Genomic DNA, 26,019 nt, shown 5'->3' with positions numbered 1-26,019 from the left:
CTTCTGCTCACGAACTCTTGCAAGAGCTGCCACGCACAGGGTTAGCCACGGGTATGCCTTAGAGAATTATCTTGCCTTAGAGAATTATATATATAGATAAATCTCTCTATATAAAAGACTTAGGTGGTCCATGACAAATAGTGTATGGCAGGCCCTGCCCACACAGTGCTTTACTAATCAGAGGTAACAGAGCAGGAACACATGAAGAGGAGCCTGTGATGGTTAAGGTCAGTTGGAATGCAGCTCTTACTGGAGGGAAGATTGCAGAGGAGAGAAGAATATCTATCTAATCTATCTATCTATCTGTCTGTCTGTCTGTCTATCTATAAAAGGATAATAGGCAGGAGTCTGCAAAGAGAGGGGTTGTGAGGGAGGAAAAAGCCCCTTCAGAAGGCTGCCACTGTATGGCTGCCACTGTGCAAACTAGATGAGGATATCTGTTAACTCAGGAAGGAAGAGAGAGAGAGAGGTGGGAAGGGCAGAAAGACAGAGGGGAAGAACAAATGGAAGAGAGAGAGAGAAAGAAGGAAGGGGAAGAGAGAAAGAAGGAAGGGCGAGGGACAGGCCTGGGCTTGTCAGAGGCCTGAGGGGAATGAGTGGTCATGGTGGCAATGGCGGCAGCGAGGAAGGGCTTGGTCAACCATTGCTGTTGCTCAGAGCTGCAGAGACCATTGGCAGAGGGAGGCAGGCAGGCGAGGGACGGGCCCAAGCCTGTCAGCATCCTGAGGGGAATGAGCAGCAATGGCAGAAGCAGTGAGGAAGGGCCCATTCAACTGCTGCTGCTACTCCTTCAAGGAGGAGCAGAAACGAGGCTCAGGTGAGGGTGGGGAGTCTCTGGGGTTAGGGGGCTGCAGCTTGGCTAGTCACACCAGAAACACTGCAGCTGTAGCCAAGAAGGATGAGGGGGGTGGAGCAACAGGGTGGAGGAGCAACCAAGAGGAGTGAGGGGATGAGGGGGATGGAAGCAATGGGATGGAGGTGCAGGAGCACAGCTCAGGTGAGAGTGGAGAGAACTCTGAGGTGAGGGGACTGTGGCAGGTGTGAGGGGAGCAATCAAATACTAGCGTGCAGATGCTCTGTGTTAGTAATCAATAAAACTGTATTTGCTAGCCACCCAATAACAAATTATTCTCTGGGTGGCTCACAATTCAGCATTAAAACATAGAGTTAAAACACATGAAATCACAACACATAAAACCCAAACAAAAAACCAAAAAACAATACAAAACAATTTTAAAACTTATTTAAAAATCTGTTTTAAAAATCAAATTTAAAAGTCCTGAGTAATAATAATAAACTCTCAATGCTCTCAAACCAAGTGCTCAAACCAAGTCATGGCTAACAGCCAGATATTTTAATGATCTTTGTGGTGGTCCAGTATCACTCCAAACATAGGCTCTGCGCCTGTACAGTAGCTCCCGTGGAAGGATTCGTCAGCTACTAAAAGCACTCGGAAGCCACACCTTTCGTTCATGGAGTGCACTAGATATATTTGGTGCCAGAGTACTGTTTCCCTCAGTTCCTTTCCATCTGCCATAGTGTAAACTTCCTCAGGGATTCATTTGCTCTGTCGACACAGTTCCTGGTGGGCGGGCGGGTGGTGGAAACATTTGTATACTTGGTTATTTCGCTTTTTGGACTGTTCAGACTGTTTCTGTGACTTTGCTTTTGCCCTACGTTTGGATTGTTTGCCTCCGGTCTGGAGGACACGAGAAAAACCTTTTAAGAGGTGTTCCTCATGCTGCGGTACTCTGCCCTTGTCCGACTGACACAACTTGTGCCTTCTTTGCCTAGGGGAGGATCACATTGTTCTGTAAAATTTTCTTTTTGTTCTCCAAACAGACCCGGAGAAGTCGGGAGTTGCGTTTGAGGGCCATGCTGTACGAAACCACCTTTTGCCCACCAACCCCAATGCCATCAACATCATCATTGATGACGCTTTCAAAGCCAAGTTCAGCTACCAAGACTTCATCCCAGTCTTCATCTGGAGCTTTCAAGAAACCACAGGAACTCAGCATAAGGAGACTGGTGTTTCGCCAATCTCGAAACGCCAAAAAACACAGTTGGTGTCTTCGGCATAGGTGTCAACACTGCTTTCAGCTGTTTCGACAGCGACCAAACTGGCTCCTCCATTGACTATGCCACTTTCGGCTCCGGCTTTGACTTTATCTTCTGCTTTGACATCAATGACTGTTGAGCATCGCTCCTCATCAGTTAGATCTTCTGCGTCGCTGCATCCATTACCCTCATCGGTACAGCCAACGCCTTCAGCCTTCCAAGTCATTAGTTCATATTTATCATTGTCTTCTCTTGTGGTCACTGAGAGAACTTCATCCGTGCCACCATCGGCATCGGGTTTTCTGCCAACTCTGACATCAGCGTCCTTTGCTGATCTGACTTAAACACTGGTTTCCACAGTCCAGTCTTCTCCGTGTCCAACTCTGCCATTTCTGTCTATTGTTGACTGGGCCCTTCAACCTTCTTCATCTGTGGTGTCACCAGCTTTCAGTACTAGTTTACTGTCAACATTGACAATGTTGAAAAACTTCCTTCCAATGCTGGACAGACTTCATCTTGGATCCTCCTTTGACTGTATCTGGATCCACCTTCACGGGATTTCCGCAGCAAGTACTCGATATCAAGGAAGAGTCTGACATCGGGATACCGTGAGTGCCAAAGACACTGTCTGTCTCCCCTGCCAAGAGTAACCCTCTCCTTCTCATCTCCCACCTCTCTGTTTTTCATCTTTTTTTTCCTTATCGAAGGAAATTTGATTACTGGAACTCTCCTGGCGCCCTCAACCCATGCTGTATCCACAGACTGGGAAGATTTCAGGACCACATGTATGGACACTCACCATCTCTTCCTTATGACTACAAGGAGTTTCAACTCTGGAAGTCAAAGAAAGGAAGTCCTCTACTGCATCTCCAGAACAGCACTCTGAATCCTCTTCGTTCAAACACCCCATGGATCCTCCTCCTGTTCCTCAGCCTCCGCCATCCCAACCTACAGCTCTGCTTCCTCCACCTACACTTCCATCATATACTCCCCTCTAGCATCCCATACTTCTCTTCCAACTGCTTCCCATAATTGCCTCAGGATACCCCTACTATCCCTGACAGAAGCCTCTCAGATGAGGATCATGTCTCAACTTCTGAACCTGATGATGATTCTGCTGTCATGGAAACTCCTTCAGCAACTTCATCCGATAATAATGTTCCAAACAACCCTTCAGACTCTGCTGCCCAAAAGACCAAATCTTACAGGATCCAGTTCTCTGAGATGGCTAAGGTTCTTGGGCTGGAGCTGAAGTCTTCTGTCTTCAGACTAAGACTGTCAGCAATCCAGTATATGACTTCATTATCTTAATCTACTCCTGCTGCCTTACCCATGCCTGGTTAATTCGGCAAAGTCTGCTTGGGAGGCTCCTTCCTCTTCTGCATCTACTTCTCACAGATCAGAAAATTTCTACAGGGTGCAAGAGGAAGATTGTAAATTTTTTGTTCAAGCACCACCCAACTCTTTGGTGGTGGATTGTGCACTCTTCTCCAAATCTGGAAGGAAACATTTGGCTTCTGTCAATAAAGAGGGTAGGAAGTTGGATTCTTTGGGATGTAAGATCTGTTCCTCTTCTTCCCTCTGCATGAAGCTTTCCAACTACATGGCCTGTGTGACCAGATTCCATTATTCTGTATGGGAGAGCTTTAAAACAGACATGCAGAACGCTCCTGCACCCCTACAACCTCGGTTTAAGAAGCTTATCACCAAGTCTGCTGATATAACCTGCCAGTCTCTCAGTACAGCTAAATATCTCACCGAGACAATCCCATACACTGGCCAGTGCCATTTCTTTGCGAGGACATGCCTGCCTTCATTCGTCTTCCTCCAGTAGGATATGTGGGACAAAATTGAAGATTTGCCCTTTGATGGCAAAGGTCTTTTTAGTGCCGAAACAGATGATGTCATGGAGTGCATGAAATAGTCTAGGTTTACTGCCAGGACTTTCACCTCTACCACTACAACTTGCTCCTATTCACAATACTTCTGTAGGCCTGACAGGTTCAGGAAGTTTCAGATGGAGACATTGCGGTAGCTCCTTCCCCTGCTGTCCAGAGAAGAGTGGTTCGCCACTCTAGATCTGAAGGACTCCTATTTTAACATCACCGTTCACCTGTGTCACTAGAAGTATCTATGATTCACCATGGGGGACCAGGTTTTTCAATACACTGTACTTCCTTTTGGCTTATCCACGGCTCCTTGCATGTTCACAGAATGTGTGAGTGCGATCATTGCACACCTATAAACCCAAGGAATATCCATCTTCCTTTACTTAGACAATTGCCCCCTTCACATGACAGAGGTCTTCTTTTGGACCATGTTGCTGAGGCTCTCTCTCTATTAGACACCCTGGGCATCCAGGTCAACTGGAAGAAGTCCAACTTGTTTCCTCAGTGCTCCCTTCCTTACATAGAAGCTGTGTTTGATTTGAACTTCAAATATGCCTTTGTTCCTCAAGGCCTTCAACTGGCCATTCAGAACATGATTTGCTCCTTCCACTCCAATCTGACCCAGACTTCACAATCCATACAACGCCTCTTGGGCCTGATGGCTTCTTGCACGTGAACAATGAATTATACCAGGCTACATATTTGTCGTCCACAGCTATAGCTGCTATGTTCAAACCAAATGTAGGTAATCAGGGTCTCCAGCTACTGATTTCCCAGCCTTTCTTGGACTCTCTTCACTGTTGGACTCTGCCAGAGAACTTCAATACGGGTCTGCCCTTCCAACCACCTTAGACCCTCAATTTCCATCACAACAGATGCATCTTCGATAGGCTGGGGTGTCCACTGTGCAGGCCTTCGCACCTGGGGCCTTTAGAATTATCAGCAGGCCTCTCTGCATATTAGGGATGTGCAAATTGATTTGGGTACAAATAGATTTGTACCCAAATCTAGCTGATTCGGCCGATTTGGAGACAGAACAAATCACCTCTGTAGTCCCATTGGCTAGATTCAGGTCCAAATTGAATCACTGCGGATTCTATTCAAATTGATTAGAGATTCAGATCCCTTCTATTAATTCCCCCAGATTCCCAACTTTCTTAAAAAAAAAAAAAAAAAACTAAGCTAGCCCTTGTAGAAGTGGAGTTATGCAGCAAAATTTGTGGTCACTATTTTTCAAGTGTTTGGATTCTTTGGTGTATAATAACCTTTTCCTCAATGAATCCCTATGAGGATTCATTTCACACCTTCATTTCTTCTATTCATTTTGACTGTCTTTGGACAGTGCCAACTGTTAAGTGCCATGTGCCAACTCCCACCCGTAAGGCAGTGAGGTACTATTCAGTTTATGTTCTAGGAATTTTTTCAAGTGTTTAGACTCTTTGGTGTCTAATAACCTTCCCTCACAATGAATCCCTATGACGATTCATTACATACCGAAGAGTCTAAACACCTCAAACATTCCTAAAATAAGATAGTGTGAGACATTTATATTAATCAAGACATTGTCCTACCCACCTTTTTCTCTAACCCCTGAACATTCCTTGCATTCCTTGGATGTTCAAAGAGCCCCTTTGTTTTACATGGCCTGCACTAAATACTTTAGGCGTTCTAACAGGTTGTTTGTGACATTTGAAGGTCCCACTGAAGGCCAATCTGCCTTCAGACAGAGATTGTTGAAATGGTTAGTTTAAGCTACTCTGCCCTGTTATAAGAAACAAGGTCTCACTCCACCTTCTGCTATCAAGTCTCATTCCACAAGGGCGATGGCCACTTCCGCTGCTCACATCTCTAGAGTTAGCTTCTCTGAAATCCGCAAAGCTGCCATCTTGTCTTCTGACCAACCTTTTATTAAACATTAACATCTGCTCTAAGGCTGGTTTCGGACGTGCAGTCCTTAAGAAGGTTGTTTAAATCCCGCCTCTTCTTTTGGGAGCTAGCTACTCACCCATGTTGTGAATGATACCAGGCCACAACAAAGATAAACAGGTTTCTCACCTGTCACGTTTGACCTTTTGATGGGCTGGCATAATTCACAACACCCACCCAGCCTCCCCACTCATTGGATGCTCGTACCTTCTTTCTTTACCTATCTCTTCAGAAGAAGCTTCAACTCAACCACTTCCATCCAGGAACTGAGTGGAACAGCTCTCTGTCAAAGATAACAAGTGCGCTCTGTGTGTGAAGGGCATGGCTTCAGAGCAATTCAAGGCGCTGACGAATCTTTCCGTGGGAAAGAGCAGGTGCAGAGCACATATTGTGAATGATACCAGGCTACCAAAAGATCAAAAGGTACAGATGAGCAACCTGTTTTTACTGTATAGGAAATATGCCACTGGGAGCTTTGTTAACCCCCAAGGATCCGTTTTCCATTGCAAAACTTTGTTCTAAGTTCTGTTCTGTTTAAAGCAATTTAGCAAACCCTGGCTAAGGGAAAACATTCTTAGTCTTAATTAATAGTGGTGCTGATGAGATTGACTTATTAAGGTGGGTGGTAGTGGCAAGAGCTCAGTCCCACTGTAAATTTAAGAGAGTGGCCCTGTTACTTAGTTCTGGCCTTAAGAAGCAATGCTTGGTTGACTGTAGTGAATGTGATCAGATGTAGGGAAGCAACTGTTCTCAATCTAAAGTATGCAGGGCAGAAACTATTGCTTAAGGATGCAAGAAGAAGTCATTATTGAGAGCTTGCAACCCCAGAGTTCAGAGGACGTTTTGTCACTATCTTCTTTTTCCTCTGGACTGGTGTTGTTTCGAACCTGGCTGCCCTCGCAAAGCTCCAGATCCTTGCTGTCCAAGTCCACCTCATCCCTGGCTGCCGACCGCTTAAATAAAGCAGTGCATCTCCTGCATTGCTTTATTTGCCTTCTGGTTCTCATGCCCATTTCCATTCCTTCCCCACGCAACCCTAGCCTCATCTCATCTCATCTCATCTCATCTCATCTCATCTCATCTCATCTCATCTCCTATCTACCTCCCGAACCTTCTGCTTAGTAGCTGCTCTTAGACAGGGGCCTCACAGTCCTGGAAGCTCCTCCCGTGCTCTTTCAGCTGGAGCCGACAGCATGGAGGGAAACTCATGGCTGCCAGAGGCAGCCCATGCCAAGATAGTGCTGCTTCATAAGTTGGGCAGCTAGGGTAATGTCAAAACAGCACCTTGAATTATCTGCTGAGAGTAGTTAGGCATGCATATTCCAGAACACTGATGTAAGTACAACCAATTGCTCAGTCTTATCAGAGGGAAGTCTGAGAAACGTATTTCCAGTGCAGCACCACTAATCTCTCTCTGCTTTCTTTCACAGACATATGAAGGACTAAGACCTCAGGATCTGAGAAGGTTGAAGGATATGCTGATAGTAGAATCTGCTGACATGCTTCAAGCCCCACTGTTTACTGCAGAAGCTTTGCTTCGAGCGCATGGTAATTGGGACCTATATAACATTCAGACAATGTTAATAACAAATTTTATAAAATATGTTCCATTAGCAGATTTTTCTTCCTGTGCCTTTAAAAAATAAAAATTTAAAAAACCAGAAATGACAGTTTATGGTAAATGCAGACTGCTAAAATATAATATTGTTTCATCTTGCAATTACAATTATTTCAGTTAGACCCTGTATTTCAGAGAATGGAATTCTTTTGTGTAAGCTAGGTCCCTAGTGAGATTGTACTTGCCATTCTGTTGATCACGAACGAAGGATAAGAAGGTTCTGCTTTAGAACCTGAGCACTCAAAATTAGCCAGGAAATGATTTTTGTTGACGTTAGAGTTTGACCTGTTACCTATGCTATATAGATGTCTGCCTAAACTATACCTTGGATTGCACAAGCACTTCTGGTATCAGACTCTTTGTTCTTGCCTTTCACATGTTATAATCTGGAGATAATGTATGGGACAAATGTGAGGTGGTATGTACAGGATCTTGTGGCATGGAACGAACTAGATCGAGGCTTTCAGACTTGAGGCCCAGGTGCCTCATCAAGCTCATTGGGGCCCTCAGTGTGGCCCATGGCACTCCATGCAACTTTTGAACCACCTTCAGGGCTAGAAAGCAACGCCCTTAGTAGAGCAAAGGAGTTAATGTAGAGGGTTGATGTAATAAAGCAAAGGGGTTGATGACTAATGGCTGCTACCAGAGGTGTACCTAGGTAATTTTGGAGCCTGGACCTAAAAGCCTTTGGAGCCCCGCTCCCCTTCCTGGAGGCCTCTGCTGCAAGTTAAGCATCATCCCCCTACACACACACACACACACACACACCCATGAAGCACACAATATTTTTAACATGTGGGTTCTTGAGGGCACAAATGGCAACTGAACTCACACACATGTAATATAAAACAAGTATATTTATTCAAATATGCATTAGCAGATTCATTCAAATATATAACTTATATTCCCACCCCACATATTTCTTTCCCCCACTCCCCCCTCTGTCTCTAAAGTACCCAGCACAGGTCACAGTCACACTTGGCCACCCAGTGCAGTGCAGGCCAGTGGCAACTATACCACCCAGGACAGACTAAATAGGGCCCCCAGGAGATGTGGAGGCCCTGGACTTTGGCCCTGAAGTCCAGGGGTAAGAGCACCACTGGCTGCTCCTGCATTCCATTTTTATCAGGAGAGTGGAATTTGCAACATTGTGTTTGAGAACTTGCGTTTGAGAACATTTGAGAACTTGTGTTTTGGGCGGTATAAAAATATGCTAAACAAACAAACATTTATAGCAAAGTTTGTACCATGAATAGCTATAGTTATGTTCAGTGGTGAAAGAGACTTAGATGGTAGGGGTTGTGCTATCAGGATAGTCATAGGAGCAACTGTTTTGACATATGAGAAGATTTAAGTGGCATGTGACAAGGAGACGTAGATGTTGAGAGCTACAGGTGTGCTTTTGAACGGGTTTTTGGCAGACAGAATGTGAAAGAGTGGCATATTGGCATTGGATGTTGAGGAGAAGACTTGGAAACTACTTGTTCTACATATTGTCAAAACCAGTATTTTTTCTTTTCTTTTTTTAGTGCGGCCCCTTGTGGTGTGGTCATAGCTCAGTGGCAGAGCACACATTTTTCAGGAAAAGGTCCCAGGTTCAAGCCCTGCCCTGGCATCACCACTTCTCTCCCTCCATTCCTCCCTCCCTCAGATCCCAAAAAGCGAACAGTCAGAGTAGAAAATACTGGGTTAGATGAACCCATAGTCTGACTTGGTAACGGTAGCTTTATATGTTCATATATGACATTTGCTCATTGGAAGTTTGGTTCCCAACCCATTTAAGTTTGTCTCTGAGCTAGATGATATCTGGACCATGTAATCTACATTTTTATTTGTTTTAAGAAATGTATTACTTAACATTTTAAAAATGCTGTATTAAGCCAAATAATCCTGAGTGGATATAATTGGTTGGTTGATCCCTTTACTGTGTCACCAACTCTGCAGTTTCTAGGTAGTGATCCAGGTGGTAACCAGATCAGGAAAACAAAGCTTGTGGCTGTTCTCATGAATAAGTACACACCTGAATTCCATGCCCACGCCTAGTGAACAGTAATTGAGACTTGAAAAAGACTGAATTGCAGAGGTCCATTTCCTGGTAATGAGCTGTAACTTAATGCTTTTAGCTGCTCCCAAGGGGACATGTACAGAGTTTGTAAATAGAAAAGTAGAAATTTCCTGCTTTTATTTGCCTTCACTTAAAAAAGAAAATTATTTAACTACGCCAAACTGAAACTGTATATGGTCTAATTCAATTTGCACTTTATTATTTATTTGGGATGAATACACTGCAGCTTAGCTGAAATTATACTACTTTTATGTCTGCTATAAAAGAGAGCAGCTGAATGCAATAATCAGGAAGTTTTGCACATACATGTATTAAATAGGATATTATAGATATCCAACTCCTTCCAACTTCCAGCTGTGTCTCCGTGTCAGCAAAAAAATCACTTAGCAATTATAACTAGAAAATAATATATCTGTATCTCTGTATAATATTTATGCATACACACATATCACACAGAAGCTTAGGCTGGTAACAAAGTTAAAAAATATTTCTTGTTGCCAAATACTTATTTACTCCAGTAAAGAAGGTCTTGAATTTTGCTGTTTGTCAGGAAAATAAGCAGACTTGGTTCTTGTTAGGTGAAGAGGTTAGGTATGCTCCCAAAGTCTCGAATTGAAGGGTTTGGAGTATGAACTTCTCCAGTTTGGGACTCCTGGGTTTTGTTGTGAACTACCTTGAACTGTTTGGATTGTTCATACATACATAACAATCTGAGCCCACATCTCTCCAAAGTTCAGTTTGTAATTAGTTTAGCCTTTTTTCGCTTTCACATGTACCTAGCTGCATAATGAAAAGGGCTTTAATGGGTCCTGTAGCAGCAATATGGGTACTATGATTGCTGGGTATTGTAGTTTTCCAGAAGGTCTGGGTACTTTGAAACTATGGAAACCACAATTCCCCCAAAATGCTGGTATTCAAGAGCATGCTCAACAGTGTCCTGCCACCAGAATTGCTGGGAATTGTTTTACAGGACTTCCAGATATTTAATCAGGACTCAGAAGCCTTGGGAAACTATCAATCCTCATAGTCCTGGTGCCCAGGATGCTGTTTCTGTAGCATTCCAGAGCCTAATTAAGACTACAGTAGGGATGTACACAAATCACGGTTCAAACCTTTTGGGCTGGAGGACTGGGAAACAAGCAGCCAGGGATGATGTGAGTTGTGTTTGGCAACAGCTGGAGAGCCAAGGGTGCCTAACCCTGCTCTAAAGCCTTTTAGTTCCTTCCTCTGCCCTCGTTAGAATTTGAAAATTTACTGCAGGTGGATCTCGTTATCCATGGGGTTTGCATTCCCACAGATTTCCATGGGTAACGAAGCAATGGATAATGAGACATTAAGTCTATGGCAATTGGGGTTTAGGTTCCTGCAGGGCAAAAAACCAGTGGAAATCAGAGAAAGAAAGTTCCATACCATGCCCAAAATGCTAAATTTTGATGATTTTCCCATGAAAAATGGCAGGGAATTCTTTTCCTTCTTTTTTTTAATACACAAAAGACCCACAAAATGGCTCTGTTTAACAAAATGGTGGGTAGAAATGATCTCGGGGGTCATTTCGAGTGCCCCAAAACTGTGGATATGTGAAATGTAGCCCCTGTCCCCTGCATACACCAATGTCGGGTATCAGTTGCTTGGCAGCGGCTATGTGGAAGCGCGGATGTTAGGGCTGCGAATGGCAAGGTTTGCCTATATGCACAAGCAAAATTAGGAGATGTTTTTTCCAAATAAAATAACATGATATGTGTATAGGTGGAAAGAAATCTCCACTTCTATTGGGTGGAAATTTCATGACACACCAGGAACAAGTACCAAAAAGAAAAAAATAGGCATTGTGTACCCATTATTCAGTACAGGAGAACCTCATTACTTGCTGGGGTTCCATTCCTCACCTATGATGGCGAGTAATGAAATTGCAAGTAACAAGGCATTATTCCTATAGGGAAAGGGGGATTAGGTTCCAGAATGCAGACAAAATTTGTAATAATGCCAAAAACTGGGGGGGGGGCACAGCAAAAAACTATTGCAGTGCTCCACGGGGTCTCCTTATGCCCAGCCATATCCCCCAAACCGGGAAGAAAAAAATATCTTGAAAATACTTGTTTCATTAAGAAAAGAGGTGGAAATCGGCAGAAACCTGCAAAAAAGCTGCGAAAAAGCACTCTACCTTGCTCCATGGGGTCTCGTGCCTAGTAATGCCCCCCAAACGGTAAAAAATTGCTGGGGGAATGTTTTTTCCTCAAGGAAATGAGCCACAAAATGGCTCCTGGTGACAAAATGGAGGGCGGAAGTGACCTTGACAGTCACTTCTGGCCCTCTAGGAACTATGAATACATGGGTTTTAACCCTTTAGTATCTGTGGATACATGTTGTTGCATGTGTAAGGACATCTGCAAGCAGTATGTTTTTCTCATGGCTTAAAAATCAATATTTGAACCTATGACAACGATGCTAATGACATCCAAATTATCTCTTCCACCTCATTACTGTTACTACTTCTAACAATTGCTCTTCTGGTTTTGTTTAAGACTGGGACAGGGAGAAGTTACTTGAAGCCTGGATGTCTAATCCAGAGAACTGCTGCCAACGCTCAGGTGTTCAAATGCCAACTCCACCTCCAAGTGGCTATAATGCCTGGGACACCCTTCCTTCACCAAGAACTCCTCGGACGACTCGTTCTTCTATCACTTCTCCAGATGAAATCAGCCTGTCACCGGGGGACATTGAGACAACTATGGTACTTGGAGTTCATGCAGTAACTTCCTGCCTCTGATACATGAATATCTTCCCTATGAATCATGAATATTATGAAGGAATTGATTGATAACTGTTAAGAAGTTACCTCTGTATGTTATGTTTCTGGGTGGGTGGGTAGGTGGGTTTGTTTGTTTGTTTGTTTGTTTGTTTGTTTTGGGGAGAGTCTTATTCTATGTATTGCTGAATTTTCAGTATAATTTTTCAGCATGTACTTGGCATTTAAGTATTCCTGAAAACAACCAAAGAATCAACATCACCATTGAGTCACTACTGTTGATAGTGGGCTGTGTATCATGTCACCTAAATCCCCTTCATTTCAAATTTGGTTTGCTAAGTGGCATGAAGGGCTGCTTCTTTGAGAAAGATAAAATCAAGGTTCCCTTGGGCATATGGAACTAGAAGCATTGTTATGGAGAGCGAGGGAGAAGGAGAGAAAGATACCATGTAGGAAACCTTTCTTTAACAGTTTAAAAACAATAATGTATTAACTGTGGGTTATATCCTGAGTTGGTTTTGTGCAACAGAGGGCACTTCAGTTAGTGCAAAGCAGATTCATTCATCTGTCCTTCCGTTGGCAGACCCCATACCACATGCCATCGAGCTCTGGAGGGTCCTCCAACTCTCAGGAGAAGGTTTTTTGGATTCATTGGGGGCCGCTGGTGGAAAGAGAATGTGAGCCAGTTTCCTTGCAGGAGCTTCCTTCCATCCATATACAACCAGTGTTTTCTCTAATTTTTTTCATCTGTGTGTGGAATGAATTTTTTGTTCTGGGCAGCAGCATTAAGGCAGTGTGTGCACATGGGCATTAAGAGTGGGACCTTCCTGATTCAACCTGAGCGGGATCTAAAATTAACTGAGCGGACATTAAAAAAAGTGTGAGGGAACACTGGATACAACCCTGTGTTTTCTTCCCATCTGTGCAAAGAACAACATATTGGATTTTGTTGGCACCAGAGAGAGATGGTTCAGAGCTGACAATTTGTATAAGAAGAGGTGCAAGTTGTTAAATTGTGATGGGTTCTATGACTGAAGTTGCACTCGTTATATAAAGTGTGTTAGCAGTTCTATAGAGAATTGGATTTTCACTTCAACTGTAACAGTTTCCTTGACTATATTTAAATTATTTCTGCTCTGCTTTCTGTAATTCTTCCCCCTCTAAGGAAACAACATGCTCTTTGTCTACATTTTAAAGGTCAAATCGCTAATGTTCTGATAGATTATAAGGAACTTTACTATGCGGGATTGTTTGCACCAGTCCATAAGACCAGCACAACTTTAACATATGAAAGCCCTTTTCATTATAATTAGTAAAGCTCTTTTGGAAAACAGAATCTCTTTTTAATAATCTGCAGCTGTAACATTATAAGATTTGTACTCGATGATCAAGCTATTTTTTGAAAATACATTTTGCCTCAAGATTTGCTTTGTTTTTAGAGTAAAATTTCTTTGATCTTAAATGATGATAGAAATGACATATATCAAGAACTTTATGTTGTCTTGTGTGTTTTAATTTATGGTGTATATTACTATTAATATCCACCAAAATCTCTGCACCAGCCCTATTGAAATGAAAGAGAAGTCAGTAGACATCCTTGGTGAATGTAGAACTGGGCTGATGTGTAAAAGAATGATTCATCTATAGGGTTGCTATTTCACACCTCTATAGACCTAGATACTGTAACTTATATACAGTATTTGACAAATTTATTACCGTGCATGCAGATTGAACATGCTAGATTAGTGTGCTTTAATTATATAATAGCCAATTAGGTGCTTTGTCTCTGTTCTAGTCAACTACAAGATGCAGTAAAGGGAATGGGCAATGAAAAGTTTGCCAATATGACAATTTTTAAAGTCTGACATGACGGGCAGCCCTCCATTGATAGTAGGGTTCCAGCAGGGCTGCTGCGCAACATAAAACACCTGACGGTGTAGCTGCTTTAGGAGCACTGTGCTGCTGCCTGGAAGCAGTTGAAAGTCATCCCACAGCAGCTCTGTAGCGACACCATCAGATGCCTTTTAAGCTGCACCAAAGTCCCAGCAGATCCCTGCAGTTGAAGGAGGGCTGCCTGCCATGTTGGCCAGAATTCTCACCATAGTTCTGTTTCTCTTCTCCAGAAGTATAGCTATGTGTGCTAGTGGTGAGGTAGTCTGGCCCACTTCCACTGCTAGGTAGTCTGGCCCACTTCCACTTCCAGTTTTGAAACATTTTGAAACAGACCTACCCTTTCTCTGTCATTTAATATGTTTAGAACAAGCCTTTTCTCCCAGCAGAGTTAGGTAGACTTGCAGTGGTGCATAATGAGTGGGAGGGGTAATAACCCATCAGGATACCTTCCATCCACTGGGGAGAATGAGCCCTCACAGTTAGACTAGTGCCTCATTTAAATCTTAGTGTATAATACAAACCCTTAGAGTATAATAGATACTTTAGCATATATACTCTCAGAAATAATGAAGAAATGCAAGTACAAAAAGAAACAAAAAAAAGAGTCATGTGCTTAACCAGGCTGTTCTATATATATAGCATGCAAAAATGAAATTTTCTTACCCAGTTATTTTCTTTATCTGCAGTGTGAAATTTGTATGTGTAATATTTCTGTATTTGAAGACCCAGTGGATATGCCTTGTGGACATGAGTTTTGTAGAGCATGTTGGGAAGCGTAAGTTTTCATTGATATATTTTTATATACAAATTATTTCTACATGAGAGAAAATGAGAATAACCATGAAAATAACCTACTACTAATAGAATGTGATTTCTTTTAAATATTGGTTTCTTCTTAAAGAAACCTTAGTCTCTGGGATTTTATTCTAAAGATACGTTGTGCTTTTGTCTTCACCAAAGAGAAGTCAGAAGTCCCAAATGGAAGCAAATGGAAATCCAGAAGTCTCAAATGGAAACACAAACCTTATGCAAAGATCCTATGCTTTTTAGAATTAATTAATCACCTTGCATGTTGTCCCAAGGCAATGCACATAGTAGAAGTTACAATAAAATCAAAAATATAAAACCCACAATTTTTTTAAAAAAAGAATAAGAGCAGCAGTTATTCAAAGTACAGAAGCCAATTTAAAAAGAGCAGATGACCACATTAAACATCTAGGTAAAAAGCAATGTCTTTGAGCAGTATCTTTAAACTGAAAGGGTTTGCAAGGTATAAACATCTCAGAAGGGCATCCCAGAGCTTATGGGCAGTCACTGAAAAGGCCTGGTCTGTGCATGTTAAATTAACCTCAACTAGTGGGATTTATCTGTGTGTCAGTAAGGGAACCAAAGTAGACACAGACTTAAAGAATAATGGATTATAATAGTGGAGAGTGGGAAGTAGAGGACATGGAGACTACAATTTTTACTCTGGTGCTCTCTGTTTAAAACAGCATTGTGACTCATTCTGAAAGTTGTAGACCTGTATGGAACAGTTCACCTTCAGTAACAGGAGTGGTCAGGAAAGGACTGCATCTTATACAGACCATCTCACAGGAGACAGAAACCTGAGAACAAAACCTAGAAATATTGGCTGACATCCAGACTAACAACCTCCCATGGTTGTGTAAGATGACTGAGGGGTGGTGGCTGACCAGCTCCAAGCGGTTTTAGAGGAAATGGATTATCTAGACCCATTTCAAATTGGCTTTAGGGTGTGCTGTGTGGTTGAGATGACCTTCAGCAATGAACTGACAGAGGGAGTGTTACTCTGCTGGTTCTTTTAGATCTCTCAGCAGCTTTCAGTACCATCAACCATGCTATCTTGGATTGCCTGAGAGATTTGAGGATAGGAGGCACTGCGTGATTCTGCTCCTTTGTCTCGGTAGATTTCAGATGGCAGTGCTTGGTGACAGTTGCTCTTCAAAACAGGAGCGACTATATAGAGTCCTTCAGGGCTCAGTTTGGTCACCAGTGCTTTTTAACATCTACATGAAACTGCTGGGTGAGGTCATCAGGAGATTTGGTGCTGGGTGTTATCAATATGCTGATGACACCCAAATCTATTTCTCCTTGCAGTCGTTATCAGGAAATGGCATTATCCCCTTAAATGCCTACGTGCAGGCAGTAATGGGCTGGATGCGGGATAATAAACTGAAACTGAATCCAAGCAAGATGGAGGTGCTCATTGTTAGGGGTCATAATCTGCAAAGATGAGATAGAACTTCCTATTCTGGATGAGGTTCCACTCCTCGAGAAAGAACCGATTCATTGCTTGGGAGTGCTCTTGGTCCCAGTTCTCTTGGAACCTAGTACCTCCAGTTGAGGCTGTGGACAGGAGTTATTTTTACCAGCTGTAATTTATTCAACTACTCCACACATTCCTTGAGGAGTATGACCTGGAAACAGTGGTACACCAGCTGGCAACCTCCAGGTTGGACTACTCCAATGTGCTCTGTGTAGGGTTGCCTTTGTATGTAGTTCAGAAACTTCAGTTCAAAATGAAGCAGCCAGATTGGTGTCTGGGGTATCCTGGAGAAACCACACTATGCCTGTTCTCAAACAGTTGCACTGGCTGCTGATATCTTTCTGGGCAAAGTACAAAGTGCTGGTTTTATTACCTTGAAAGCCCTTAGGTCCAGGTTACCTGAGAGACCGCCTTTCTCTACGAGATCCCCACCGCTCATTAAGATCATCGGGAGGGGTCCGGTTGCCAGTTCAGTTCAGTTCAGTTCATCTGGTGCTGACCTGGGATCAGGTCTTCTCAGTTGTTGCCCCTGAGTTGTGGAACGTGCTGCCTGTGGATATGAGGATTATCTTCCTTGGAGGATATGAGGATTATCTTCCTTGGAGGATATGAGGATTATCTTCCTTGGAGGCCTTCAGGAGAGCCTTAAAGACCCATCTCTTTAGCCTGGCTTTTAATGATATCTAGTTTTTGATTTAAATCTGGTTTAAATGTTTTTTTCTATTTTAATTTGTTTATTATGTGTGTTTGAAGGGCTGTATATTAATTGAATAAATAAAGCATAGGTGAGAAATGCTGATTCTGAGCTCCCAATTAAAGCTGTACCAATGCTCATATAGGGAAGAGGAGTGAACTTCCATGATCTCCCTTTCTCTCAGAAGTGCAACCCTCAGGGAACGTAATACTGAGTGTGTCAGAGTGCTTCCATGGGAAGGGGAGGTGATCAAAATTGCCCCACTGTGTGATTGCGGGTGCTGTCTTAGTCCAAAACTTCAGTAGCACTGGCACCTCTCACTTAGCACGCCCAGTTTGTTAATCTGGATGTCAGCCATTTCTGGCAGTCATATGGCCATTTGCATTGCCCTCTTGTATCATCTAGTTGTAACAGCACTGGTGCAACTACTCTTTGGCACTGCAGAGGGAGCTGACAGAATGAAGTATGTTTTCGCAGGGGATCTCAATGAGATATTAGAGTAGAGACGGTAACCTGGCAGCTCAAAGTAAATCTCTGCCCATAGTAAGGTGGATAGAGTTTCTGTCTAAAAGGGACATGGCTCTCTTTTTAGTAGGAACCGTACCTATGTGCATGAGAACCATGTCTCTTTTAGACAGAAACCCTATCCACCGTACTATGGGTAGAGATTCACTTTGAGCTGCCAGGTTACTGTCTCTACTCTAATTTCTCATTGAGATCCCCTGTGAAAACATACTTCATTCTGTCAGCTCCCTCTGCAGTGCCAAAGAGTAGTTGCAACTCAAAGTTGCCACTAAATGCCCCGTGTTGCTTAAGAGCAGTGAGGTGCTTTTTGACCCATGCTACATACAAACCAAACCAATATAAGGGTTCCTGTAATTGTATTGCTTTGGATAGGTTTTACTTCATACTTATTTTGCCACACTCCTGTGTACAGACATATGCTCAGAGGCTGGTCTGATCCCTCCTGTGTTGCAGAATACTCTGGGGTGTGGGATGGGGTGCACACTCAGAGCATTTCCCAATAAACAAAAGTAGAGGGCATCTCCTACTTGCACACACACTCATTGCAGAGCCTTGCAGGGCTTTGCATGGCAGCTACTGTATAATCTCTGTCAGCTGTTTACCTGTAGAATTAATACTTTGAGGTTGTTCACACGAGCAGCCCTAACCAGGTTAGGGCAGCGAGTCTTATGCCCAGTGGAAATCAAATGATCATCGAGGGGGAAGGTAGGTTCAACCCTGACTTCCCCATGCCCCACTTGCCCTCCCCATCCCAGTAAAAGTCATGAGAATCACTTTAATATGGTAATTTTTCCTACCTAATTCCACGGATTTAATATTTCCTTTTCACTACTGCTTTACATTTAACAGGTTTTTGAATATGAAAATTCAAGAGGGTGAAGCCCACAATATTTTCTGCCCAGCATATGATTGCTTCCAGCTTGTTCCAGTGGAGATCATAGAAAGTGTGGTTTCCAAGGAGATGGATAAACGTTACCTACAATTTGACATTAAGGTAAACTGTCAGATTGCCAGCATGTGGCTAAAGCATCTGCCTGAGTTGATTATTCTAACTCCAGTAAAAAACGTCTTAGAAAGGCAGACACAGATGGCTGTTTTAAGAAATGTTAAGCAAGAATTTATTTTGAAATTTGTAACCCACTTTCTTTAATTGTTCCGCAATTGACAGTCGTAGCGACTCCTGTATTGGGAGGTAAATTGCCATTTCCCTCAACTACTTTGGCATGTTGCCAAGTTAACTGAATTAAATCAGCTCTAGCGGTCTTAGAATTAGATCAGTTCTAGAGGTTCTAGTGTTCAGTCTGTCATGTTGTGATCACATTTCCAGCTTCGACCCAGGGGTTTCTTTATATCTGCAGAAGAAGAGAAAATAATACCTTACTGGACTAGCTTGAGACCCATTCATTAGCCAAAGCAACTCTCTGGATGCCAACCATTTCTATCAGTTGTGGCTCCCCATTTGGAAAGTTCCCATAAAAAATTATCTATTTGTGGCAATGTTTTTACCTTCACCTCTTCTAATACCTTAATCATATCACTACTTAGAATTACGGGTACTTAATAATGAAATTCTGCAATTAGTACTCTACAGCAAGGTTTTTTAACCATGGGTATTTGAACCCCTGGGGGTACTTTTGAAACCTTGTAAGGGTTATATGGGACACACAAAATCCTCCTGCCTTCCTGACTCACTTGCATGCTACATCATGCTACATCATGCATGCTACATCATGCTACATCATGCATGCTACATCATGCTACATCATTGGCTCCCTCTCCAGTAGAGGGAGAGGAGTGTCAAGCAGTATCCCACCCTCCCTTGCCCTTGCTGCCAAACCTGTTGTCAGACTGAAGTAGTGATGGTTAGAACCTGAGCATCTAGCCGGCCAGTCGTGGAGAGGAGAAGAAAGAAGCAGGATCAGGTCAGGGATTTGCTGTGAAGCCCTGGCCATGAGGTTCCAGAGGATGGCAAGAGGAAGGAAGCCACAGTGTAGAGTGAGGGGTTTAGGTGTTCTGTTGTTGCTGTTTTTTGGCTGATTCTAGGGGAAAATTCAGTTAGCTTCTACTTTTCCCCCCAAGAACTCCGTCAAGATTTACTTCTGTGCATTACAATATGATCCTTTCTTATATGTAGGGTATCTGAGCTGAAGCTTTGAGTTAGAAGGGGTAGACTTTTTAAGAAACAATGAAAACCCTTGCTCGACAACAATTGAGGACTATTACTTTTCATATCTACATTCATTCCCATGTTATGATTTTCTTTGGGAAAATTAGTCCCTGGCAATGAATCCATGCCTCCTTCAAGTAAACTTCACAGGACATCAATAGTGGGCAGAAGTTTATTTTTTGAATAATGTGATGTTTGTTCCAATTTTTTTAAAAAAGAATTTTATTAATTTTATAAAAAAACAGAAAATCCAATTAAATTCCAATTTTCAATTACATAGATTAATTGAAATATATATATATATTGGATTATTAACCTATCCGACCAAAATTATAGCCAGAAAAACTCCTCACAAGGGTACATTCTCATTAAAGAAAACAATGAATAGGGATGTACATCATCACTAAATTTATCATTCTGAAAAGATACAAAAAGTGACAATTTCTTCATGAAGTGAGAGTCATACATCTGACTCTCCGTGTTCCAAATATTTTAAGCAACATTTAGTCCCCTGTAGTTTTTTGGCTACGGTTTACGTTGCTATAGCAAATAGCTAAACTTGTCTAGCTAGTTATAACATCATTATCTTGTATAGCTATTTTAGACCGCACACCTGTTTAAATGACAAAGGTTTGCATCTTCAAATTAAGCTTTATATCTTTCAGAAGAGTCTGATCAAATAATGGTAACTAATTCCCATCTTTTTTGTTCCCAGGCTTTTGTTGAAAATAATCCTTCTATAAAATGGTGTCCTACACCAGCCTGTGAAAGAGCAGTCAGACTAACAAGACAAGGATCAAATACATCAGGTTCAGAAGCACTTAGTTTCCCATTGCTAAGAGCCCCTGCAGTGGATTGTGGGAAAGGGCATCTCTTCTGCTGGTTAGTGGCACTTATTCATACTTTAGAAACAATTGCTGACCCTTTAAAAGCACCAGAGAGCAAACCTGTTGCTGAACTTAGTACAAACTTTAAAATAATTAACTTTTGTGGGACTTGACATAGTAAATAATGTTTAGTAGGACTGTGCAAACAGGTAAAAGGGGATTTCTGATGTCAGAAATCCTGGCCCCCACCACCAGGAGGCATCAGAATGCAAGGCAAGTGCCCCAGTTAATGCGGTGGTGGTGGTGGCAACTTGCCCTCCCAGGACTGTTGCGGGAGCAACTAGGCGGCACAGCGGATCTTGGGAGCTTCCGGTGGGTGGGCAGGGGGTGACTCAAGGCAGCCTGGGAAGTCTGCGCGGCTGCTAGGAGGATGCGTGGACTCCTGGGTATGGTAGGTCTTCTCAGAGCTTTTTCCCATGAAAACGGATGTTCTGGATGCTTCTGAAATATGTCTGGTCTTCCTGCCTGATTGTCTTATGCAGTTAGAGGAAGTATAAATCATTTACTGTCATATATAGAATTGCCTTGCCTAAAAACAAATAGATGTTTTTATTGTAAGGTTTCATTGCTACATGAATTTGGATTCTGAGTAGGCCACACACATTAATGCTGAATTTGGCTCTGTTTTTTTCTTTCCAATTTAACCCCATTTCCAGTATACATAATGTATACCAATGGAAGAGACTCTCTTGTGATTTCTGGAAACATTATACCATGGATACCTAACTGAATGTAAACTAGACATACATAAGTTCTGCATCTTCTCTGCATTTTTCTTGTATTGTTATAGCATAAATTGAGGACAAATACATGGGTCACTTCAGATGACCAAACTTTGTTCAGTCATGAATGCAATCTGAATCCTCTCTAGTCTGTATATTCCTTCTTCCACTTATCTCCTCATCTCATGCATATAGTAAACCTTGGTTTTGTTTAAACAAGGGCTCCACTTGTTATAAGAACCTGAGAGCTGTTGTTTGACTGTTGTTCACAAACTGGCAGTTGTTTTGGGACTAGAACACTTAGCATTCCTGGCCACAATGGTTGAAGGCCAGGAATGATGGGCGCTGTAGTCCAAAAACAACAGGTTACCCAAGACTGCAAACTAGGATGAGAAACAGAGATTTAACAGTGATTTTTGCTTCCTGGTTCATAAACTGCAGTTAAACAACAGCTTCCAGGTTTGGATGACACATGGAGCTCTTGTTTAACCAAAGTAGGATGTCTGTGTCATCCTAATTGTGTTGAGGAGGGAGCATGTGACCTCTGGAAGCTTGAAGGTACAGTTGTCCAAACCAGCCTAAAGAGCTGAAATTGACTTTTATTCTAGCACAAATTCAAAAGTGGGCAATATACCCAAGGCTGGTTTTTACATTTTGTAGTATAATAGACTGGCTGAAATTTTTAAGTTTTCATTTATGGTTCTGGTCCTTGGTCTGATGTAAAAAAGATTGATTATGTGGTCCCTGTTTTACTTTAAAAAGCATTTCAAAAGGCATGTTGTCATTTGATCTAAAGAATACTCCTTGTCTTCATTTTAATACAGCAGGTTCTTTCATGAACCTATGCTTCTGACATGATGCTAATTTTAGTTGTTTTGCTTTTTGTATGTTGGATGTGTAGCAGATGTCTAAAGCTCTTTTGCTGTATTTCCCATAAAAAAGAGTGAGTCGTGACCACTCTGGAAATCATGTTGACACATCTACACCCAGGCACCATCTGGATTCATGTTTCTGCTGCTCTAGGAATCTGATTGCTGCTCTAAAAACTAGCAGTAGTAATGTGGGATGTATGTAAAGAACTCATGGGTTTTTCTGGGCAAAGTCTCTTCATTCCTAGTAAAGGTCTATGTTTAGTCAAGAGCAGAAATGGACAGCGGAGTAAGGATCTTGTATTCATTGTGGTTCTATGACTGACAGTTGCTTATCATTGTCGGTAATTTTAATTAAGTGAAATTTACCTCAATTAATAGAAGACCCTTCCTATTCTTTGCTAACTGTTCAAAGCAGGAACAGATGTTTTGTAGCTCCTTACAGAGCATTCAGAACACTGGCAGCTTGGACTTTTGAACATATGAATACTAGAGCCCTCCTTTTCAAGGACCTACATCACTGTCTAGTTTGACAGCCAGGAACATGCAGCACACATAGTATATTCTAGAGCAGGGTAGGTAACCTTGACACTCCAGCTGTTGCTGAATTACAACTTCCATTGTCCTAAGCTATAATAAATTGTGGCTGGGGATGATGGGAATTGTCATTCAGCAAAGCTAGGGAGTCAAGGTTGGCAAACCCTGTTCTAGAGCCTATCTTCTATCCAATATGAAGCATGGCTTACTACCACAGGGAGGCTGAGTCAAGATTGCCATTCCTCCTCTTCTCTGCTTTTCTGCCTCGTTCTTGCACTAGTTCTTGATGTTGCTTATGGCGCATGTTCTGGAGGAGAGGAAGATAAAACTGTGCCAACTCATCACCCTACCACTTCCAAATAACTAGGCAACTTTTAGCTGCGTTATCCTTTGCCAGAACGAGCCTGTAACTGCTGTAGTCCTAGACTATGACAGTCTGCTGTAGCCCAGAAAGAGGAGAAGGAATTCAACAGGGACGGGCTGTTGGCTGTGGGACAGGAGGTCCCTTGTACAGCAACCTCTGTCACTGAGTCAACTTCTAATGGACTATTTTGTCTTCTGAGAAATGGGAAGTGACAGCTGTGTGACATGTGCAATGCAGAGAGCTTCTCATGTCCTGCCAGTGCTCAGAAGCATTTGTAATATCATTTTTTGATATTTCAGGAAAAGATAAACATATCCACACATGTGTATGAAACAGAGAGAGTAGTTCCTTGAATGGGATTTAGGAGCCATGATTAATAGCAGTTTGGTTTTTATTCGTGTGTGTGTGTGTGTGAGTGTGTGTGTGTGTGTGTGTGTGTGTGTGTGTGTGTGTGTGTGTGTAAGGCAGAGAAAACAAAATGCTCTAAAGTTAAATCGGTTCAACTTGACTGTTAACCCAAATCAGAGGCAAGCTCATTCTGAAGTAGCCATAATAATGGGGAGGAATTCAAAACACAGAAGTAGCAATTATGCACCAGAATATCACTGCAGAAATTGAGAGTTTGGTGTTTAATTGCCATTCATGCCTTGGGATATCCTTTCTGATTTGTTCTAAATATTTCCATCAGCTCTTGAAAGCAGGCATGTGAGCAAAAGCAAAGGTGAAGCTTTGTAAAATGAAACAAATTTTCCTGCCATAATTAAAACTCATATTCTTTAATCTGAGGGGGAAACTAGTTTTCGCCTCATAATAACTCAATGTATTTACTTGGCTCAATTTTTCAGGGAGTGTCTTGGTGAAGCACATGAACCTTGTGACTGTGAAACATGGAAAAACTGGCTGCAGAAGATTACGGAAATGAAGCCCGAAGAGCGTAAGAATGGCTATTAGGATATTTTGGTTTCGTTTGTAGAAATTCTGTGTGATTATGTAATACAAGATTAGTATGTGCCAGTAAGAACAAATAGTCCAAGTCATGGTTCCCATAACAGGGAGCCTGATCTCCTAAGGGAATGTAAACAAGCTGTAGATAGGATGGAAGAAGTAAGGAGAGATGGCAGTTTCTCAAACTTGTCTAATCAAGTGGAGTAAAATTAATCATGCAGAGGTAACAACTGGGAAGTTTGAATTGATCTTGTATGGTTGGGTAAGGTTTCCTGAAGACTATGCTTGTGAGTTTCCATCCTTGGGTAACTGAATTTCTGAATCATTGAATATTGCTGATCTGTTGTTGTTGTTGTAAGTTTAATTATGAAAAGGATGTGGCCTAAATTGTTGAGAATTTGAAGAGGCAACATGTATTAAATTGAAAAGGAATTAATCTGATATTGATGAATCTTTAGTTACTACAGAGAATGAGAATTTAAAAAAATTGAGGAGAGTTGAAAACTAAAATGGAAAAGCAACATTGCAATTACTCTTTACTAATCTATGCATAATAGTTGTTCTTGATATGAGTTTCAGAAATGAGATGTGAGCAATATTTTTGAATAAAGTAGAATGTAAAGAGTTTGGTAAAATATATTTAGCAAATAATGAGAAAATATTTTGAAAAGCTCTTAGGCAAAATGGGTATGCAGCTAACCTTAGAGCTGTGTGTTGTCCAACTATTAGATTTGCTGTAGATTTTTGTAGTACCTGCCTCGTGGTATTGGTTTATGAAAAATCACGATTATTTTTTATCCTAAAAATTTATTTTTCCATTTTACCCTATATCAAGGGCTGAGAATGAATTACAGTGTCTTTTCAAATAACCTAATTCTACACTTGCAAGGATTTAGGAAACATGGTGATTGCTTTTGCTTTTAGCATACTTAATTTAATGCACAAAACCTTAATGTTTCCATTTTCCCCATTCAAAGTTGTGGGAGTTAGTGAGGCTTATGAAGATGCTGCCAACTGCTTATGGTTACTGACAAACTCCAAACCTTGCGCCAATTGTAAATCTCCAATTCAGAAGAATGAAGGCTGCAACCATATGCAGTGTGCAAAGGTAAGCAAAGACCATTAAGAAAAGGCTGAGTTATTCTAAAACAGAGGTGTCAAACTCAATTGGGTAGTGGGCCAGGTTTTATTCCAGTGGACTTCTGAGGGCCGCATATAGCCTCATGCCACCTTCTGTCGCCTCGCGCCTGCCTCGCTCCCACCTTATGTCTTCCTCCCTCCTTTCTCTCACTCTCTTCCTTTCCTCCTGCCTTGGCCTGCCACTTAAATTAGCGGAATACACTACTTTTTACACCACAATATGCTTGGTGAAAACTTTATTTTTTGGTAGCTCTTTGAAGAAATTCTGAATATCTGAATATTTCTGAATACTTCCCACTTACCTACGGATACCAAGTTTTGCATGAATAATCCTGCCACTTAAATTAGCTGAATACACCACTTTTTACACCACAATATGCTCAAATATTCCCCCCCCCTATTTTTCAGCAGGGAAAATTGAATATCACATTTTAACTGTTATTGTTCTCAACAGATGCGCTCCCTGCTGAAATGAATGCCTTCCTATCTCTGACAACTTTTTAAAAGTTGTTAAAGATGTATTTCTTCACCCAGGCTTTTAATTAAACACAGTTTTAATAGTTTTAACACTGTTGTCATTTCTTTTGTTTTATTGTAAACCGCCCAGAGATGTAAGTTTTGGGCAGTATAAAAATATGTTAAACAAATAAATAAATAACTGCAAAACAACATCATGTCCAAGAAAGG

General features: G+C 41.8%; 1 protein-coding gene across 6 annotated transcripts in view; it reads left to right on the top strand.

The window, feature by feature from the left end:
- ANKIB1 (ankyrin repeat and IBR domain containing 1) overlaps positions 1 to 26,019 on the top strand; it is a 130,720-nt gene that overhangs the window by 66,042 nt on the left and 38,659 nt on the right. For all 6 annotated transcript variants that reach the window (XM_053262329.1, XM_053262328.1, XM_053262330.1 and 3 more), the window contains exons 5-11: positions 7,304 to 7,421; positions 12,079 to 12,287; positions 14,882 to 14,970; positions 18,551 to 18,695; positions 20,584 to 20,750; positions 24,093 to 24,181; positions 25,170 to 25,300. In XM_053262329.1, the coding sequence (XP_053118304.1) occupies positions 7,304 to 7,421; positions 12,079 to 12,287; positions 14,882 to 14,970; positions 18,551 to 18,695; positions 20,584 to 20,750; positions 24,093 to 24,181; positions 25,170 to 25,300 (948 nt within the window). The remainder of the gene's footprint in view (positions 1 to 7,303; positions 7,422 to 12,078; positions 12,288 to 14,881; positions 14,971 to 18,550; positions 18,696 to 20,583; positions 20,751 to 24,092; positions 24,182 to 25,169; positions 25,301 to 26,019) is intronic.

This window comes from Hemicordylus capensis, chromosome 6, assembly GCF_027244095.1.
Source record: "Hemicordylus capensis ecotype Gifberg chromosome 6, rHemCap1.1.pri, whole genome shotgun sequence".
NCBI classification, from domain to species: domain Eukaryota; kingdom Metazoa; phylum Chordata; class Lepidosauria; order Squamata; family Cordylidae; genus Hemicordylus; species Hemicordylus capensis.
This window is presented reverse-complemented; position numbering and strand designations above follow the sequence as displayed.